The 21,385-nt window shown below is 43.0% G+C and overlaps 1 protein-coding gene across 1 annotated transcript in view; it reads left to right on the forward strand.

The window, feature by feature from the left end:
* PREX2 (phosphatidylinositol-3,4,5-trisphosphate dependent Rac exchange factor 2) overlaps nucleotides 1-21,385 on the forward strand; it is a 370,987-nt gene that overhangs the window by 328,353 nt on the left and 21,249 nt on the right. The window contains exon 38 of the mRNA XM_040354370.1: nucleotides 10,327-10,429. Coding sequence (XP_040210304.1) covers nucleotides 10,327-10,429 — 103 coding nt within the window. The remainder of the gene's footprint in view (nucleotides 1-10,326; nucleotides 10,430-21,385) is intronic.

The following is a 21,385-nucleotide window of genomic DNA, read 5'->3' on the forward strand; positions in this document are numbered from 1 at the left end:
TGGCTGTGGGGGTGCTTTTTGGAATCGACCAAACATGCACAATAAAAAAAAAAGGCCGCCCGCTGAACTCAGCCACTCCTGTCGCTTGACACTCACCAAATGACAGTTAGTCATGCATAGGCTGTGTCTTTAGGCAGCTGGAGCCACCAGGTGATGTGTGATAGAAACCTATTAATGTCTATGGGAATAAGTAGCTGTGACAGCTGTGTGGGTGTGGATGAGCGAACCCAAACACAGCAAACCTTTGCTTTTTGAGTTCTGTTCCACATTTAGCAGTATAAATTTACACAACACAGCAAGAAACCTGGTTACAAACAGACCTTTCAATGTTGCAGCACTGAGACCTATGGTGTCATTATTGTTTAGGTATTTTTATTTCTGGTGCTACCACATCTGCAAAAAGTGCTGAACTCTACACTGTCTAAAGAAAATGCTATGAATTTAACGCAGCAGTTTATGGTTAAAAGCATGCCTCCTGGCCTGGTTGCTATTAATAAAATAGGTGTCAGTATTAATGCATAATGCAAGACATTAAACCAGACATTCACAGAGTAATCAAGTACAAGAGAATAGCTAAATGTTCTGCTGCCTTCAGCAATGATGGAAAGGTTACTCTTCAGATCCATGACACAACCTCCCATAAATGTTTGTGTTACTAAAATCTAAATGATAAAAAGCTAATTTTATCTCAGCAATTCTTATGATATAAACCAGACTGGATACAGTCCCTAGCAGGCCCGGACTAGGACAAAAAAAAAAATAGGCCCTGGGCATTTTAGACTGAGCAGACCATTTTTTTCAGATTTTGTTTTTATGCCAAAACCTTACTGTGAGAGGAGGACCAAGACTCTTGCGGGCTTATTGGAGGGCAGCAGACCAGCACAGCACCAGAGAAGAAAAATAAAGACAGTATCTGGCTATGCTCATAGTGTATCCTAAGCACTTTGCATATCCTATGCGATGTGCTTAGCCATAGTCTGATACATCTTTATTCCTCCTCTGACAGTTTGCCTGGGCTACCAGCCTACTGGCTCTCCTTGAGCACCAGCATCTCTATTGAGGGCCACATCCCGAAAAGTAAAGGACTATAAGTCCCATCATGAACCCCTGAGATCTGAGGATGTGACCCCTCTCAGGGGTTCATGCTGGGACTTGTAGTCCTTCACTATTGGGGGAGGACTATCAGTCCCAGCATGAATCCCTCAAATCTAAGAACCCCCTTTCTATCCCTCTGATGGTCTCATCTGTCATCCAGCTCCAGCTCAGCTGCCATCCTCTCTGTTCTCGCATCTCTGCCCAGCATCTATCCCTGGGCCCAGCATGTTCCATTCCCGGTTTCACCTCAGACTCTCAAATCCACTTCCCTTCCCTTTGTGAGTAGGAGGCAGCTGCCGCAGAGCCTGGAGGAGGTAGGTGGTGCTGATCACTAGAAGGAGGAAGTTGTATCCCACTCTGCTCTGAATGCTCTCTCTTCATTACATGATGTCACTGGTTGCTAGATGCCAGGCAGTTCTAGCAACCAGACAGCGGGCAGTGGAGGCCAGCGGTGGAACCAGTGGAACTGGGTCTCAGATGGGACTAGTACTGTGAGTGAAGTGATGGCCTTTTCTTGAAGCATCAGATCGTCCCGGGGGGAAATTGCCATCCTGCACACTGGCCCAGTCCCCCCTGACATGCGGCCCCCGCCCACGGGGAAAATGCTTGGTTTGCCCTATGGTCAGTCCAGGCCTGGTCCCTAGTAAATTTTGCTACGGAAGGGGGATAAAGACTAAATATGGAGACCTGCACTGGTTCAATATATATACTCTATGGCCCAGATTCTCGTAGATGGGCGTAAATTTGGGCGGGCGTAACGTATCTGATTCAAGTTACGCCGCCGCAAGTTTTTCAGGCAAGTGCTTTATTCACAAAGCACTTGCGTGTAAAGTTGCGGCGGCGTAACGTAAATCACCTGGCGGAATTCAAATTTGGCGGGTAGGGGGCGTGTATCATTTAAACTAGGGTTGTCCCGATACCACTTTTTTAGGACCGAGTACAAGTACCGATACTTTTTTTCAAGTAGTCGCCGATACCGAATACCGATACTTTTTTTAAATGTGTCCCCCAAATGCAGCCATGTCCCCCCCATATGCAGCCATGTCCCCCACATATGCAGCCATGTCCCTCTAGCCATGTCCCTCACATATGCAGCCATGTCCCTCTAGCCATTTCCCTCACATATGCAGCCATGTCCCTCTAGCCATGTCCCTCACATATGCAGCCATGTCCCTCTAGCCATGTCCCTCACATATGCAGCAATGTCCCTCTAGCCATGTCCCTCACATATGCAGCAATGTCCCTCTAGCCATGTCCCTCACATATGCAGCAATGTCCCTCTAGCCATGTCCCTCACATATGCAGCCATGTCCCTCTAGCCATGTCCCTCACATATGCAGCCATGTCCCTCACATATGCAGCAATGTCCCTCTAGCCATGTCCCTCACATATGCAGCAATGTCCCTCTAGCCATGTCCCTCGATGCGGCGGCGCGATGCAGCGGCGGGGGGGAAGGGGGGGGAAAGTATTCTATTTAGGTATCGGGGGTATTTGCGCGAGTACGAGTACTCCCGCAAATACTCGGTATCGGTCCCGATACCGATACTGGTATCGGTATCTGGACAACCCTAATTTAAACGAAGCGCGTTCCCGCGCCGAACGAACTGCGCATGCGCCGTCCCTAAAAAATACCAGCGTGCATTGCTCTAAATGACGTCGCAAGGACGTCATTGGTTTTGACGTGGACGTAAATTACGTCCAGCACCATTCACGGACGACTTACGCAAACAACGTAACTTTTTACATTTTCGACACGGGAACAACGGCCATACTTAACATTGACTGCGCCTCATAGACCCAGGGGCAATTTTATGCCGGGAAAAGCCTAACGTAAACGTCGTAACTTTACTGCGTCGGCCGCGCGTACGTTCGGGAATTCGCGTATCTAGCTAATTTGCATACTCGACGGGGAAATCGACGGAAGCGCCACCTAGCGGGCAAAAAAAAATTGCAGTTAAGATCCGACGGCGTAAGAGACTTACGCCTGTCGGATCTAAGGGATATCTATGCGTAACTGATTCTAAGAATCAGTCGCATAGATATGACGGCGCTAGGCAGAGATACGACGGTGTATCTGGAGATGCGCTGTCGTATCTTTTTTGAGAATCTGGGCCTATAATTATAATTCCTGAAACCCATATGATGAGCTACTGACCTCGGAGCAAGATAAAAAAAATGTTTAGGTAGCTTCTAAGTGCTCTTTATATTTAGAAACATGAAAAGGGTATACATTATAACTAATCTGTATAAAATATTTATTATAATATTAATAGCTGAGTGAGTACAGCCTGATAATTTGTGGCATGTCAGTTTTATACACTATTTATTTGTTCATTTGACTTGCAGATAGAACAAAAAATAAATAAATCACTGATCTCACTTTAACATCAGAGATACAATCCCAGAACAGTTTGACAAGTTATGACATGATTATTTGAATATCTGGAGGTATCTATTAGGTTCCATTTACATCTTTGCAGGGCACTAAATTACCCCATTAAAAATTAATTGGCTTTCCAAGACAAAGGATGGTGCACACATGTTTCCATGTATTGCAGCTCGCTATAATATAAGTTTGTTGCCGTAGGCCTTGTACACACGATAGGTTAACCAGAGGACAACGGTCTGATGGACCGTTTTCAGCGGTCAAAACCGATCGTGTGTGGGCCCCATAGGTTATTTAACCATCGGTTAAAAAAAAGCCAACTTGCTTTAAATTTAGCCGATGGATTCCTAACGGATGGGAAAAAAACGATTGTTAGTAGGCACAACCATTGGTTAAAAATCCAGGCATGGTCAGAATCAAGTCGACGCATGCTTGGAAGCATTAAACTTCGTTTTTTTCAGCACGTCGTTGTGTTTTACGTCACCGCGTTCTGACACAATTGTTTTTTTAACCAATGGTGTGTAGGCGCGACGGACCATCAGTCAGCTTCATCGGTTAACCGGTGAAAACGGTCCATCGGTCCGTTCTCATCGGATGGACTGATCGTGTGTACGAGGCTTTAGTGTGTTGGAGCACCATTCGTAATGAATGGCACCGCAATGCATGTTGTGTGTGTTACCATTTTCTATTTAGTGCATGTACAGTACAAAAGATACTGATCATTAGAAGAGGTCAAATACTAGTGTGGTAGTATATTATGCCAGTTATTAGTGCTTTATTATAATCTGATCAATATAATTCAGGTTTTCTTCATTAGTTATTTAGCCTGAGTAATATTTTTACTGTTAGGTTAGTGTTTGTATGTTAACAGACCATGTTCTGCAGTGAGTCGGAGGTCCTGTAGTTGCACCACTGCAATTATATTAGTAAATGCTAGCAGTCGTCATCTTTGACAGCTCCTCTTCCTGGTTTGAGCCATGCCATTTATTACACCAAATGTCGTCAGAGACTAGTTGGTCCCAATTCACTTTCCATCCGTCATCTTGTATTTTTTACATCAGCTATTAGAGCCCAGATGCCGCAGACCTTCGTGATTCAGTCTTATTAGAACCTGTCCAAGTCTTTCCCAGCTTAGACTGAATCATGTATTGGATTCACTATATAATGTAAAAGCAAAATGGTATAAAATGAAAACCACTACAAGAAGGTTTGATTTACAATGCTGCAGCTCTGTCTCATAAGTTCTATGTATGCAATATATAAACAGTATATTCGGTAAGCAAAGAACTATTAAAGGTCCTTCTGTTAAAAAGAACTATTAAAGGTGAAAAAGAAGATGTTATTTGTGTGTATTTTCTTTGGCGGAATTTTAAAATGGTCTTTGGAATGTCAGCTAAAAAGTGAAAGTGCGGTACTAGAAGTGCATCGGTAGCAAATTATAATCTAGTGTCTTCAGCAGAGAATTCTTTAGAGCTGTAACCCCAGGCAAACAGTTAAACACATAGATGAGATGCATATAAGATAACTGATTAATAAACCAAGGATTTGTATTTCTGTCTTTAACCCCTTCATGGCGACCGTATGCAAATAGGCTTTTTTCAGTGGTGCAGCATATTTGCGTATCTCCTTTTATGATGGGGGTGGCCGTACTGCGCCCCCCCCCCCAACACAGAGACTGGGTCTCACTGTTCTAACGATTGGGACCCGGAACGTCCAATTCCGGGTCACCTGATCGCTGTGATAGCCTCTGGTTGGCTATCACAGTGATCAGTCACTGTGAAGCCCACCCCTGTGTTTTCTGTCCCTGTGAATGGATGAGACAGATACTGTACATTGGGAGTTATTTAAGAAAGGCAAATCCACTTTGCACTACAAGTGCAAACTACGGCCCAGATTCAGAAAGCCTGGCGTTACTTTGTGCGGGCATAGCGTATCTCAGATACGATACGCCGCCGTAACCTAGTGAGGCAGGTTCTGTATTCAGAAAGAACCTGCACCCTAAGTTACGGCGGCGTAGCGTATGAGGGCCGGCGTAAGCCCGCCTAATTCAAAATAGGAAGAAGTGGGCGTGTTTTATGTTAATTCAGTGTATCTTCTTTCTGAATCCGGGCCAGGGTCAGTGTTTTTTTTTGGACAGAATTATTTTTCTGTGTCAGTGTTTTAGGTAAAATGCACACTATTGTTTCTGGGCTGTACTACGGGTACTAACCACAACTAACATACACATATGTGGTATCACTGCCATCATCAAGAGCAGGATCATTTATTTGGGGTTGTTCTTTAGTAATAGGTTATGGCAGTAGCAAGAAAAACAATGTATAATCCATCTGGGTGCACAAAGTAGTTGTGATGATATGTATGGTTTTACTAACACATGTCAAAGTTGCAAATTTGGGCTTAGACATTAAAGCGGTCCTCCACCCTAAAGTGGAGTCCCGCTGATCGGAACCCTCCCCCCCTCCGGTGTCACATTTGACACCTTTCAGGGGGGAGGGGGGTGCAGACACCTGTCTAAAGACAGGTATTTGCACCCACTTCCGGCCACACGATACGGGCGAAAGACGGGCATTCCGTCACATCCCGTCTGTCGCCCGTTGTGTGCTGGGAACACTCGGCTCCCAGCACACAGCGTGTGAGCCAATCGGCGGGCGCAGCGCGACTCGCGCATGCGCCGTAGGGAACCGGGCAGTGAAGCCGCAGCGCTTCACTTCCTGGTTCCCTCAGCGTGGATGGCGGGGGGAGCAGCAGAGTGACGAGCGATCGCTCGTGCTCTGCTGCGATCGGCGCTGGACTCCAGGACAGGTAAGTGTCCTAATATTAAAAGTCAGCAGCTGCAGTATTTGTAGCTGCTGACTTTTAATATTTTGTTCCCATGGCACATCCGCTTTAACATTTGTTTTACCCTTTGGTGTGAAGGGGTTAAACTAATGAGATTTACACTGTCCCATCACATAGTGAAATCTGACAGATGGCAGAATACAGTGATCTTCTCTCTTAAAGCGGAGGTTCACCTAAACTTTTTTTTTAAAAGCCAGCAGCTACAAATACAGCAGCTGCTGACTTTTAAAAAATGGACACTTACCTGTCCAGGTCGCCCGCGACGTCGGCAGCCAAAGCCGAGCTACCGGTTTCCCCCGCCGACATCCTCAGTGAGGGAATCGGGAAGTGAAGCGATGCGGCTTCACTGTCCCTACTGCGCATGCGCGAGTCTCGCTGCGCTGTTCGCACTGGTCCCCGCTGTTTTCTGGGAGCCGTGTGATTTCCCAGAACACAACGGGGGGGGGGTTGGAGTGACGCGGAGGGGCGGGACTCCGGTAGGAGTCTATACCAGGAAGTGGTGCAAATTCCTGCACCCCCTCCCCCCTGAAAGGTGTCAAATGTGACACTGGAGGGGGGAAGGGTTCCGAAAAGCGGAGGCTCACTTTTGGGTGAACCTCTGCTTTTAACCTCCAGCTCTCCAATTGGACAGTAAATGAACGGCAGCAGACTGATGAGGTTGTCCCTGTGTTTTCTCCTCTCATTAGCATGTTCCTTGCCGAAACATATACAGTATATGCAGCACATCTAGCTGGCTCCCAGCCTTGCCCCATCCTCTGCCATTCTGAATACTGTATAAAGGATTGCAAGAGGCGGATACCAAGTCAAAGTCATGTATTTATACTAGTTGCATTTATCATTTAATGATTTATTAATGAATAGAAGGCTGCATTGTCTTTATGTATCTGCCTGGTGTTCAGCTTTAAAGGGGAACTGCCACAAAGCAAAATACCTGCATGGTTAACGTGGTCATTCCTCAGCTCAAGCGTGGCTTACTATTTTTGAGCCAGTGTAGTTAAACCCATTCATCTTGGAACTTAGTTCTACACACAAGGGGTTAAACAGTGTATGTTTTACATTACCATAGCTAATCAAATATTCACTTTCAGCAGTTTAGTTAAATTAATAAAAGCTGATTTCTAATTGACTGTTAGGAATTACTGGACGTCGTTGTTCTTTAAACCTTTTATTTTGTTTACTCTTTGGGGAAATGATAGTGTTTTGTGCCCTAGGAGCACAGGGAAGTTTAATTTAATTGATTTCAGTAGATGTCATGATATGTTCTTCTTTCACCTCAGCTACAGCTATGCAGACATGTGTACAATCTAAATAACTAATATAGACACGTTTAATTTAATTAGGACAGTCAGTTGAAAATGTCTAAAAGCATTTCCATGCATAATATAACTATATATATATATATATATATATATATATATATATATATATATATATATATATATATATATATATATATATATATATATAATCTCCTTGACATCTTAATACCTTATATCCGTTGTTATATACATATTTAAATAGGGTTTTGGCAAACAGAAGCATGGTCTACAAACATTGAAAATTGGCCTTATAAAAGTGTGATTTTTATATTCTTGCTGTTCTCTTATTCCTAATATTTTTATTTATTTTTATTTTTTCCTGTCATTGGGTAGCATTGGGGTTTATTTACTAAAGCTGGAGAGTATTCGAAATCAGGTGTTTTCTGCTTAGAAACCAATCAACTTCCAGGTTTTCTTGTCAAAACTTAAAGTGTAACTCCACTTTTGTTGAAAAAAACATTTCCATCTGGATGATCTATGTATATTGCAAGGATTCTAAGAAACTTTGTTGCAGATTTCTAGCATTTGTTATTCTGAAGAAACTCCTGTTTGTTCCTCTGTGCCCCTGTGCCAAGTGAGTCTAATGGGAGTGGTTTCATAATTATCAATCAGCTGCAGCAGCTGCAGAGCACTAATGAGTAAAGCTGCTGGGCCTGCATCCCTTTAGACGTGTTCCTATTCGGAGTATCTTACCAAAAATTACATTTTTCTTGCAGGGGATGCCTGAAATCTGACTTGTATCTTAGTACAGACTTCTGGGAAAATCTGTGAGCCAATCACACAAGCAGGAAATTATGTTTCTGGAGTGTGTTCAGTACACATTCTGTGTACAGAACTTCTCCAGGTAGCCATATTGCATTGCATTTTCTGAAAATGACAGCGGCTGCAGACTGAAAAGGAAAGGATTTTTTTAATAACATTCAATTACAATATGACTTGTGCCACAATTATATACGCTGTATTATTTTTTCTCCAATAGCTATCCCCCCCCCCAAAAAAAGTGCAGCAGCCCCCCTCAGCCCCCCTAATACTTACCTAAGCCCCATCTTTATTCAGCGATCTACACAAATGCCTCGGCAGTCCGGGACTCTCCCTCCTGATTGGCTGGGACACAGCAGTGGTGCCATTGGCTTCTGATGCTGTCAATCAAAGTCAGTTAGCCAATCAGGAGAGAGAGCAGGTGGGGCCGAACCACGGCTACGTTTTTGAATGGACACATGGAGCTGCGGCTCGCTCGGGTTCTCGAATAGCAAGCTACTTGCTGTGGGGGCACTCAACAGGAGGGAGGGGCCAGGAGCATCGGCGAGGGACCCACAAAAATGTGAATCCAGGCTCCTCCACCACTGCACAGAGCAGGTTGAAGCTGTTGAGCATCATTTTATTTTACTAGGCAATTATGGCAGCTGTGAACTCTTGCCTTGAAATTCTGAGGTCTTCCTTTCCCACATCACATTATGAAAATGGAATGCATGGAGATTATACACCTTCTCGCAAATTAGGAAACAAAACACAATAGGTTAATTTACTGTGTGGGACTGTATTTAAGATTTTTAACTCTTTAAGCTACAATGAAAACTGTTGTACAATATTACTTAAATAAGTATAAATACATTTGTAATAGCACCTGTAGCACTGCAGCAGATGCTGGCATAGTAACACTATAACCAAGGTAGGGTAATTAAGGCAGTTCCATAGGGCTCCGAACAGTATATGAAATTCAATTGGCAAAGACTTGAGCTAAAACAAGTGCAAAAGGGAGATACCAAATGAAAAAGGCTGAAATTGAATGTGGGGTATGCGCCTTATTTGATTACTAATTGTCTTGATGTGTCCAGCTTTAAACAAGTAAAAAAGGTGCAATGTCACAGATACCTCAATGTGTAGTACCCAATAATCATAAGGCAGGGATAAAAGGATGTGTATATGAGGACATATATACACACGTAAGCAGATATGGCAGTTGGTCAGTCTGGGCGGTCACCAAGAAAACCAAAAGGGGGTTACAGTAGGCTAGAATAAAAACAAGGAATGGGGCGCCTCTGAGTATGTATCTAAAAACATTTTATCAAACAACAATATCCACTCACATGGAGGAAAGAAGAGTTGATTTCAGGTCCGTATGCTGGGCTGAGGAGATGGGACTGCAAGTCACAGCAGATCCAGTTGGGCTGGTACTGCATCAAATAACATCAAATCCGGGCAGGATAGGGTGGGATGGCTGGGCACAGGGCTTTATTGCTTCAGTGATCCAGGCTTCACATATCACAGTCCAGTGGGGGTCTATTTAGACAAAGATATGGGTTCCAGAATGGTAGGTGGGAAAGAATGGACCTCAGAGCTTCAGGCTGGCCATGCTGCGGCTTCACAATGCTCGTCTGGCTACCGTAGAGTGGGGAAGAACACGGCCGTGTAAGCGGGGCCAGAGCGAGGCTTGGAGAGCAGAAACAGAATGGAAATCAACTCTTCTTTCCTCCATGTGAGTGGATATTGTTGTTTAATAAAAAAAATGTTATGATTCATACTCAGAGGCGCCCCTTTCCTTGTTTTGATGTGTCCAGCTGACCTTGCTTTCATTTAACCTCTACCTTACTAGCAGGATCCACAACTAATGATAAACGTTATTCTGATGCCCTTTCTTTGTAACTTGTATTTAAGCTCTATTCAGATAATTTTTGTGTTTTCCTGCAGATGCACTTTGAGTGTCACTCTTGAACAGGCTCTTATCCTTGCCCGAAGTCATGGGCTGCCTCCCCGTTACATCATGCAAGCTACAGATGTCATGAGAAAGCAGGTAAGAAGACTACTCCACTGAACCCATTAATGATTCCTAACTTTCTGGTCTGTAAAGTCATGGAGAAGTGTTGCTTTCTGTCAGCACCTGTAGTGCCCCTTTCCATTCCCATGTGGCCGGTTGTTTATTCAGTTCCCGTGCCGGCTCCTGATGTACAGTTTGCAGCAAGTTACATTGGTAACCTCTCCCACTGTTTTGGCTCATTCGTCTCAGCCTACAGGCCTGTCAGAAAACTCATATGTGCTTGGCACAACATATTTGTACAGAGTTATCAAATTCTATGATTGAAGGCTCGTTCTATTGGCGGGCGCACCAAACACCTAACCAAAATAATACTGGGGTCACAGACTACAGGACTAGTGGTCCAGATGAGGGATTTGTCACCACTGCCAGGCTGGCCAAACTTTCATCTCCTGGCCACCAGCAGTTTCCTAACCAACCCAGTCGTTGCTCCCTATGACTAGGCTTACCCTCAGTCCCATAGGAATAAAGAGACTTAGTCCACATCCTCATTTAACACTTCTCTACTATGCAGGAATTTGATAAATAACAGTCCACAGATAACATGGTTCCATAGTACATGGCTGAAAAAAATCCAGATTTATTCCCCACAAAATGGAATTTCTTAGGTAACAATAACTTTCACTTAACCTAGTCATTCCCACTTGGTAAATAGTCCAGGTCCCTGAAAGGGAAGCTACAAGCTTGCAAGCTCTGGTTACTCACATAGTCTCTATTAGCACCTCTCTCTTCCCATCAGTAACTCTCTCAAAGTTCCTACCACCTTACTATTTATATTACACAGTAAACAACCAAGAGTGACAGGCTTGTTGCCTAGAACAATGTTTCTCAACTTCAGTCCTCAAGTACCCCCAACAGGCTAAGTTTTCAGGCTTTCCATTATTTTGCACAGGTGATTTGATCATTTTACTGCCTTATTAATTACCACAGCTGTTTCATCTAAGGGAAATCCTAAAAACATGAACTGTTGGTACTCGACGACTGGAGTTGAGAAACATTGGCCTAGAATCCCCTGGCTGGACTTCATTAAAAACGGCAATCTACCACCATCTACAGAAATATGGGGAGATCTAGTAGCAGAATTAAATATTGCACTTGACTCCACACTATGAAGGTGCCACCAAAACCATGAAAGGATATTCAATTTCTGCATTACCATTTCCTCTGCCAAAGTTTATATTTACACTGCATGCCATAATATCTGTGCTATAGCACTCTGTTTAAAAAAAAAACAAGCTGCAACTATTAGAAAATGTTCCACTTTCTGCTGTAGTCAAGAGAAACCACCAGCTGAAACTGAATTCAATACTTCTGGGAGAATTGTACTCCTGGTCCCTCTTCATGCTTAGTGGTCCCTCCTACCAGCCCCTGCATCATTGCAGGACACAGTAAGTTTACATGGGTCGGTGGATCTGAATGCAGGGGAGGAGAAAAAATCCAATATCCCTGGGGGTGCCATATTCTGAAGAATCTTCAACTAGCAGTTTCTCTACAGCAGAGACTGGTGGCGTGGGCAGTGGGAGTATTAAATGCCTTTACATTAATCACTTTATTTTACATAAATGTTTTAGGCCTGGTACAGACTACTAGTTTCTTTCTTTCAATCTAGCAGGCTGAACGAAAAAAAAACCTGACATCTCAGGTCGAAGCTGCTGTACTATGTGTAGCGGACTGCTCCTGTTGGGCAGGCGCTGCTTTAAATTTATAGGGGGTCTGAGTGTTAATTAACACGGGCATGTGTAATTTTGACTACATTTTTCCTCTGTTTCAGCCATGGCTGTGCTGGGAGTAACCACGAATGTTCGCCTGGGGGTGTTATTACCACTCCAGGCCAAGGGTGGCAGCAGCAGAGTAAGGGTGTATTGGGTGTCCCCCTTGGCACCCAATCAGTGAGGGTGATCGTCCCGCTGTGCATGCTGGGGAGGGGTACTTAAGGAACAGACGCCACTGGACCGGGTCGTCGGTCTGTCGTCCCACTACCTTGTGGTCCACCTGGCCAGGGGGTGCGTGTTCCTGAAATCCTGGCTCCGGGACCACGGTCCGGGTTGTGATCTGTCTAAGTAGGCCCAGTAGTCAGACTGGGGCTTGCGCTTTCAAGGTGATCCTGTGCTGTCTGTCCTGGAGGGACAAAGCCACTTGATGAAGAAAGCCAGGGGAGGACCTATCCTGGAGAGGACCATGCAAGAGGCTGGTATCTTGGGAGGAGGCCTGGAAACTTCATCAAAGGATGCACCATACACTGAGAGGTTTGATAGTGATTGTCTGTCAGATCTGAGTTCTACAGAAGTGAATCTGGAGAGATCCAGGTGCTGAATCCTGTGTTAAGGGGATTCAGGTCTGAAAGTGTCTCATCGTAAAGGAAGGTCTGTGGCAGAGACTGTACTTATCTGGGTGAGCAATACCCTCTCTGGCTAGAGTGGTGACGAGAACTGTTTGCTGGAAGCAGGAGAGTTTCCGAATTGAGATTATGCACCTAAACCTATCTACTTGTTTACCCTTCCACCCCATCAACAACTTCTTCTTTCCTTACCAAGTTCTGCAAATAAATCTTAGAAAAAGGAGTTTTAACATTGAACTTTTTCAATTCTCTTCTACTACTCTGGACGGCGAAGATATGGAGGTAACATGCTGCCCGAAATACTCAGCAGCTCCTTTGAGGGTTATTGCTACATATGCAATGTTAGTACAGCAATCTCCCCTGCTGTTCTCTTGTGTTCTGACAGAGGGGACGGACCATTGGCTGAGAGTGCTGATTGGGAGCCAATGGCAAGACCTTTTTTCGATCATGCCCCTTCAACAGAAGCCTGCTGAATGGCCGGCTTCTGACGGAATGTTTGCAGTACACACAGGCCGAATATCGACATTCGTACACATGTGTACTAGGCTTTAGTGACATGGTCACTCCAAGCTGAACTAGGTGTAATTTTTGCAGCACTCAGAGTTCAAACATGTTTCAGGATAAGGGTATATGACTCTATAGAAAATAATTTAAGGCTCATAATAATGGTGTCTTTTAAAAGAACCAGAGCATTGATACAGGTATAGATGGGGAAGTGATAGAACCAATGACCAAATAATCAGGAGAGGTATACCTTTCCTGTCCAGATCTAACAAGGAATATGTACAGACTGGAACTGATTTTGTGTGTATCCTTGAAAACATATTTTACCTACTATATTTTTGAATGGTTCAACAGCAGCTACAGATTACTCTAAGACAATTGATTTTTGATATTTTGAATAATCATTTAGCATCCAATTAACTATTTTCCTAAGCACAATTCCAGTGGTAGAGTTGTCTCTCTGCAATTTAATTGGACATTTAAGTGATTTATAGTGGAAAACAGCTCCAGAATCTCTGGAAAAGACATCCTGTTGACATCAGCACTTATTGTAATGGATACACCACTAATGCAATTTTTGGCAATGTCTGTTAGCACTGATGATTTAATCAATAGTCTTGGCTTTGTTCATAATGCACTTGAGTAAATCTATTTCAAAAGCAATAGAGTTTCGGCCTTTTTAGAAATGGTTTTAGCTTGGTTTTGTATTTGTTTATATTTTAGTGAGCTCAATTTAAATGGTTAGCTAAGAATAAAAAATTTCTGCAGTGATATTTTTCATATTGCGAATTAAACGCTATTTCACAGTCTAGGTGTTGCAGGCTAAAATTTTTACAATACTACAAATGGCAGGAATATCACACAAAACCCAGGTAGGCTTAATCAATAGGGAAGGAGGAAAGTGTATTTTATCTATAGCACTGAAGTGACTCTAGAATGGTAGAATCTAATTATTAGACTGGGTTAGGACATTTTGCACAGCAATATTGAATAAGCGTCCTATTTTGGATCAGTTGATTAAAGTGGATACAATCTGAAAAATCTTTGAGCTTCAACACATTAATTTAATTTCATACGCCATTTGCAATGTTTTATATCTGCACCTTCATTAAAAGACTATCAGGTGATCCTGCCATGCTTGGGCACTTCATATTATTGGCTGAAAACTCTCCCAGTTGTGCCCATTCTACTATTTGTGCTCTAGATGGAAACTACAAGCAGCAATGCCATTAAATGTTGGGAACATTCCATTGTTTCCACCATTAGAAGCCCACTCAGAGCAAAGAGATGTAGTCCATGTAGAGCACATGCACTTCGACATATAGTTGCTGTAGAGGATCAGCAGCACTGATATACAACACAACACCTCAATGTGAAAAATAGGAGGTGACATTTGTTGATTATAGTTGGAATGAAAGCAGCTGGCAATGGTAAACTCCTTTAAAGTGCGCATACACTCAGGTAGTTCAATTCTGAGAAGGAGTCAAGTAGGGAAGATAGACAGGTTTCTTGATTTCAAGCTGTCAGTAAATTTTAATTATAAGCTACAGTATCTCACAAAAGTGAGTACACCCCTCACATTTTTGAAAATATTTTATTATATCTTTTCATGTGACAACACTGGAGAAATGACACTTTGCTACAATGTAAAGTAGTGAGTGTACAGCTTGTATAACAGTGTAAATTTGCTGTCCTCTCAAAATAACTCAACACACAGCCATTAATGTCTAAACCACTGGCAATACAATTGAGTATACCCCTAAGTGAAAATGTCCAAATTGGACCAAATTAGCCATTTTCCCTCCTCTGTGTCATGTAATTCATTAGTGTTACAAGGTCTCAGGTATGACTGGGGAGCAGGTGTGTTACATATGGTGTTATCGCTCTCACGCTCTCATACTGGTCACTGGAAGTTCAACATGGTACCTCATGGCAAAGAACTCTCTGGGGATCTGAAAAAAAGAATTGTTCTTCTACATAAAGATTATATACACTGAGAACAGGCCTCACCATGGTTGATCAAAGAAGTTGAATGTGCTCAGCGTCATATTCAGAGGTTGTCTTTGGAAATAGATATATGAGTGCTGCCAGCATTGCTGCAGACGTTGAAGTGGTGGGGGGGACAGCCTGTCAGTTCTCAGACCATGAGCCACACTTTGCATCAAATTGCTCTGCATGGCTGTTGTCCCAGAAGGAAGCTTATTTTAAGGATGATGCACAAAAAAGCCTGCAAACAGTTTGCTGAAGACAAGCAGACTAAGGACATGCATTACTGGAACCATGTCCTGTGGTCTTATGAGACCAAGATAAACTTATTTGGTTTCAAGCATGTGTGGTGGCAACCAGGTGAGGAGTGCAAAGACAAGTGTGCCCTGCCTACAGTCAAGAATGATGGTGGGAGTGTCATGGTCTGGGGCTGCATGGGTGCTGCCGGCACTGGGGAGCTACACTTCATTGAATTAACCATGAATGCCAACATGTACTGTGACATACTGAATCAGAGCATAATCCCCTCCTTTCGGAGACTGAGCTGCAGGGCAGTATTCCGAAATCAAAACGACCTCAAACACACCTCCAAGAAGACTGATGGGAAGATTTCTCTCCACTTCCTGTTTAAAATCAAAACAGGAAATAAGAAGATATCTCCAAAGTTAATTAGATCCCCAATTACACGGTTGTTATCAGAATAAGTGTCCCGAAGATTTCCCCTCCCTTCCTTTTCTAGTGACAACTCCAAATTTTTCCCACTTTCTGCCACATGACTATTGTAATTTTCCCTCAGTTTTTGCCTATGAACAAAGGTCATCTGGGCAAATACAGTGCCTTGAAAAAGTATTCATACCCTTGAAATGTTCCACATTTTGTCATGTTACATCCAAAAACTTAAATGTATTTTATTTGTATTTTATGTGATAGACCAACGCGAAGTGGAAGGAAAATGATAAATGGTTTTCAAAATGTTTTACAAACAAATATGTGAAAAGCGTGGTGTACATTTGTATTTAGCCCCCTTGAGTCAATACTTTGTAGAACCACCCTTTGCTGTAATTACAGCTACAAGTCTTTTTGTGTATGTCTCTACCAGGTTTGTACATTTAGAGAGTGACATTTTTGCCCATTCTGCTTTGCAAAATAGCTCAAGCTCTGTCAGATTGGATGAAGAGCGCCTGTAAACAGCAATTTTCAAGTTTTGCCACAGATTCTCCATTAGGTCTGAAAATATGCTTTGATCTAAACCAGGGGTGTCAAACTGGCGGCCCTCCAGCTGTTGCAAAACTACAAGTCCCATGAGGCATTGCAAGGCTAACAGTTACAAGCATGACTCCAACAGGCAGAGGCATGATGGGACTTGTAGTTTCGGAACAGCTGGAGGGCCGCCAGTTTGGCACCCCTGATCTAAACTATTCCATTGTATCTCTGGCTGTATGTTTAGGGTCGTTGTCCTGCTGGAAGGTGAACATCTGCCCCAGTCTCAAGTCTTTTGCAGACTCTAACAGGTTTTCTTCTAAAATTGCCCTGTATTTGGCTCCATCCATCTTTCCATCAACTCTGACCAGCTTCCCTATCCCTGCTGGTGAAAAGCATGCCTACAACATAATGCTGCCACCACAATTTTTCACGGTGGGGATGGTGTTTTTATGGAGATGTGCACAAGGGGGTCCCCAGATCCCACCTCCCCCATGTGAATAAGTATGAGGTACATAGTACCCCTACCTATTCACCAAAAAAGTGTAAAAAGGTAAATAAAGACACTACACAAGTTTTTGACTATTTCTTTATTAAAAAATCAAAAGCAATGCCCCCCTATGTAGATTCATCGTCAATCACGCCACCCACCACACAGCTGGACCTGAGAAAATAAAACAAAACTCTGGTCTTGTCGAAGGCTCTTAGCTGACTACCTGCTCCTCCCTTTGACATCTCCTGAATAGCTAAGGAGTGACCCTTGTGATGTCACTAACCATGGCGAGATTCCCCCTACAATCCATACCAAATTGAAGGCTGTTTTTTTTTTCTGAATTTTCTATTGCTGGAATTCTTGGGGAAGCCCGCTGACAGTTCATAAGTCATCAGTTGTTAAGGACATGGCGGGTGGCTTGCTGACCCATTCCTTAACCAGCTATTCTTCACACAGATTTTAAATCGATTGATAATTTTTTTGACAGATTTGAATCATTCTGAAAATTTGGAATTCGTTAGAAAACAAATAAACATAACAAAATTAAACAAAATTTGTTACTATTTCATTCAGGAATTGGAATACATCCGAATCCCCAAAAATTCGGCTGAATTTCCATTTGGACCAAAATGAATTACACATGTCTACAGTGAGGAGTGAGCGTAGCCAACCCAAGACAGGAGGTTTGTTATTCACAGGATTATAGGACCTTACAGGTGAAAAAATGGAAAACAGTCTGAAAGCAGAAAACAAATGCAGCCACGACATTTAAAAACTGGTACGCCGCAATATATTAAATTTTTGTGCTTCGGTTTAGCTATGCTTTAAACCAGAGAAGCCTAACAATTTGTTGTTTGTGTCAGAAGCACTAAACATCTTCTACTCAGGCAGAGGTACTGATTGACGCTTAGGCAGTGGCATGACTCTCCATCTCACACTTCAATTTTTTTAGCCTCAAGCAAAAGTAGAGTCACTGGCATGTCAGACCCAGAGTAAGAGAACTTTGGCTAACATGTATTTAGTAGCTATTTTAAAGTTTTCCTGCTTATTAAGTGTTATTAAACTCTTCAAAAATAATACAGTAGCATACATGTACACTTCATCACTATGTTTGTGGTTATCCTTATATTTTCCATCTGTCATCTCATGTAATTTCCGGTTAAAATCTCCGGCCATATTCACATACCTTTGTGGCGGCGTAACGTATCCCGTTTACGTTACTCCGCCGCAAGTTTTCAGCGTAAGTGCTTGATTCACAAAGCACTTGCGTGTAAACTTGCGGCGGCGTAGCTTAAAGCCGTCCGGCGCAAGCCCGCCTAATTCAAATGGGGCGTGTACCATTTAAATTAGGCGCCTTCCCGCGCTGAACGTGCTGCGCATGCTCCGTTTTGAAATTTCCCGCCGTGCTTTGCGCGAAATGACGTTGCCCCGACGTAATGTTTTGAACGGCGATGTGCGTTACGTCCTTTCGTATTCCCGGACGACTTACGAAAAAAAATTAATTTGAAATTCGACGCGGGAACGACGGCCATACTTTAACATGGGCTGTCTAATATTACACCACCTAAATAGCAATCGCAACTTTACGACGGGAAAAACTGACTAGCGACGAACGCGCGTACCTTCGTGGATCGCCGTAAACAGCTAATTTACATACCAGACGCAGAAAACGACGCAAACTCCACCCAGTGGTCGCCGAAGTATTGCATCCTAAGATCCGAAGGCGTACGAAGCCGTACGCCTGTCGGATCTTAGCCAAATGCCGTTGTATCTTTGTTTGTGAATTACAAATAAAGATACGACGCGGCAAATTTGAAAGTACGCCGGAGTATCAGCAGATATTCCGGCGTACTTTTTCTGTGAATCTGGCCCTTCATATTTTCTATTTCTGTATTTTGGGTGGTTCTCTTCTCCTGCACGGTCCTCTCGAGCCACCTTTATGATTGCGCTTTCACCCAACATTGAACCCAACATCCCATTGACACCAAAACGCATGCAAGCAGCCAGGGGAGGATTTCACCCTCCGCCACCTCACCAGATTTAAGTTTGGAGAGGCATCATCTAAATGCAGCTGCAGGGACCTTATTTCTGATTCCCTGGCTCCTTGCGGCTCCAAGGTGGCCTAAGATATATTCAATCAGCCCCATCAGTTCATTTAGAGGGGCCCAGGCAGTGGCGTCGATATGAGGGTGCAGACCGCGGTGATACTATTGGCAGAGCTGCAGTAGAGCGGTGCGAGTGTGCCCAGTGTACTCCTGCCTTTCTAAGCAGTCACTTCCCAGACAGGAGGAGTGATCTCCACCCGACAGGAACTCCCTAGTGCCGGCTGGTGTGACATCATGATTCAGAGGCCATGAGCGTGGGATTGAAGTCAAGATGCTGCCTACCTGTAGCCAGAGCCCATGTGCACTGCAAGTGAGTGATCACTTAACTGCCTTAACACAACACTGCCTTAGCACTTTGGAGGGGGTTAATTCAGTTACAATGGTAATTGTAATATGCAGCATGGAGGGGGTTAATGTAATTACTGATGCATTAGTGACCAGTGGCAATTAATTAACCCCTTTGTGCTGCATTAGTGACAGTGGTACCATAAGTGTTAATTAACCCCTTTCATGCTGCAGCATGAAGGGGGTTTAAAAAAACACTACCACTAATGCAGCACAAAGGGGTTAATACATTTTCACTGATCACTAATGAAGTAGTGAGTACATTAACCTCCTCCATGTTACAATTACCAATCATCATCATGAGCCACAGCAGTTATTGCCTAACATGGAAGCTAATATATAGCGATAGGCTTTAGAGTAGTTATACCAATGCTATGTATTTTAGTTTCTCTACAGCAACAGGAATTCTTAAACCATTAGTGTGCATGCTGTTAGTGGCTCCTCATCGTCCCACTTTTCTTTATAGGTTTATAAATCTGTAAAGAACTCCCTTGTTTGGTATATATCGAAGGCAGCAATTTCTTCCTCAGGAGTTCCCAACCTTTCAGTTTGCCTTTATAAAGCACAACTAGCAGAACAGAAAAGACTGCGCTCTGGAAATTGTATAAAAACCGACTTTTCCTAAACTATAAACCACAGATGCCTGACCCTCTGCCCGCTGATCTATATAAAATAAAAGTTTCCTTTGTGAACTTTTTATACATTTTACTTCCTCCTTTTCTTAGAAACTGGTGACCAATCAGTGCCTCCAGCTGCCTCCTGGGAAGGCTGTGTTATTACTGCCTTCCAGGGAGATCTCGGGAGTAAGCTTCAATATCCTGCGATATTTTGCAGAATCATAGTAGAAAGCCTTTTTTTAACTATGGGAACATGTAAAAAAAAGTGTGAGTGTGCAGGTTCAGGATCTGCCAGGGTATCATTGTGGGGAGCAGCAAAGATATGCAAGAAGGGGAGAAATAATTCACTGTGCCTACTGCAAATGGCCATTGGGATATGAGCATTTAAAGGGGACTGGACAGTCTTTATTTCAGAAGAGACCTGCAATGATTTTATGCAATAAAAAACACCTACCTGCCTGTTTGCAATCCCCTGCAGAATAAACAATGAGCTGCGCATGCACAGCTTAATTTACTTTCAAGCACGTTGTCAGTGTGCCTTGTAGACAGCACTCCCGTGCATCAAAACGACTGAAGACCGGTACTTGGAAAAACCAGGGGAGAAGGTGCCAGCGAGGGATCAGGCATCAGACCGTTGGAGCTTAGGTGAGTATTTGTTCCTTTAGTTCCATTTTAAAACACTAAAGTATACACAAAAATTGCATCAGCAGTTCACAGTAAATATCTCATTTAATTTGCGAGTCTACAGCAGTTTTAATAGTGCTTGTTTTTAATTTTTTTACTTTACATATTTATTAGCTTTATAAAGAGAATCTTCATTTTTTTTTGATGATTAAAATGAAGTTCCTCTGTTATATATTTAATAAAACTATCCATTATAATAATTCCTTTTGTTTTATTTCACATGACTTTATTCAGATTTCTCTCTACTTTTACATGCGGACTAAGTTACCCAGCAAAAGTGACAGAGGTGTGCTTTGACACAAATTATAGCAAGGGTGTTTAAAGTTGTTGTCTTTATATTCTTATGTTTAAATCCTTGTAAAAAAAAGAAAAAAGAAAATTGGTGCTAAAACTGCTCATGCGCTCCGGCATGATTTTCCAAACCCCTATCATTTTTGCTGCACAGCTCGATCTGCATGCAAGTGCAGGGAAAAATCTAAATGAAGGAAAATAAGCATTCATACAGTATATGGTATAACTCCATTGTTACATGATCACATACAGTTATCAGAAAGGCAAATTTTGCAATTGTGGTCTAACTGCTGCTTCCTGATTATCTAACATACATAATACATGAAAAATAAAAGTAGGAGACCTTATCGGCTGACCATACACATTGCAATT

Source organism: Rana temporaria, chromosome 5 (genome assembly GCF_905171775.1).
Source record: "Rana temporaria chromosome 5, aRanTem1.1, whole genome shotgun sequence".
Lineage (NCBI taxonomy): Eukaryota > Metazoa > Chordata > Amphibia > Anura > Ranidae > Rana > Rana temporaria.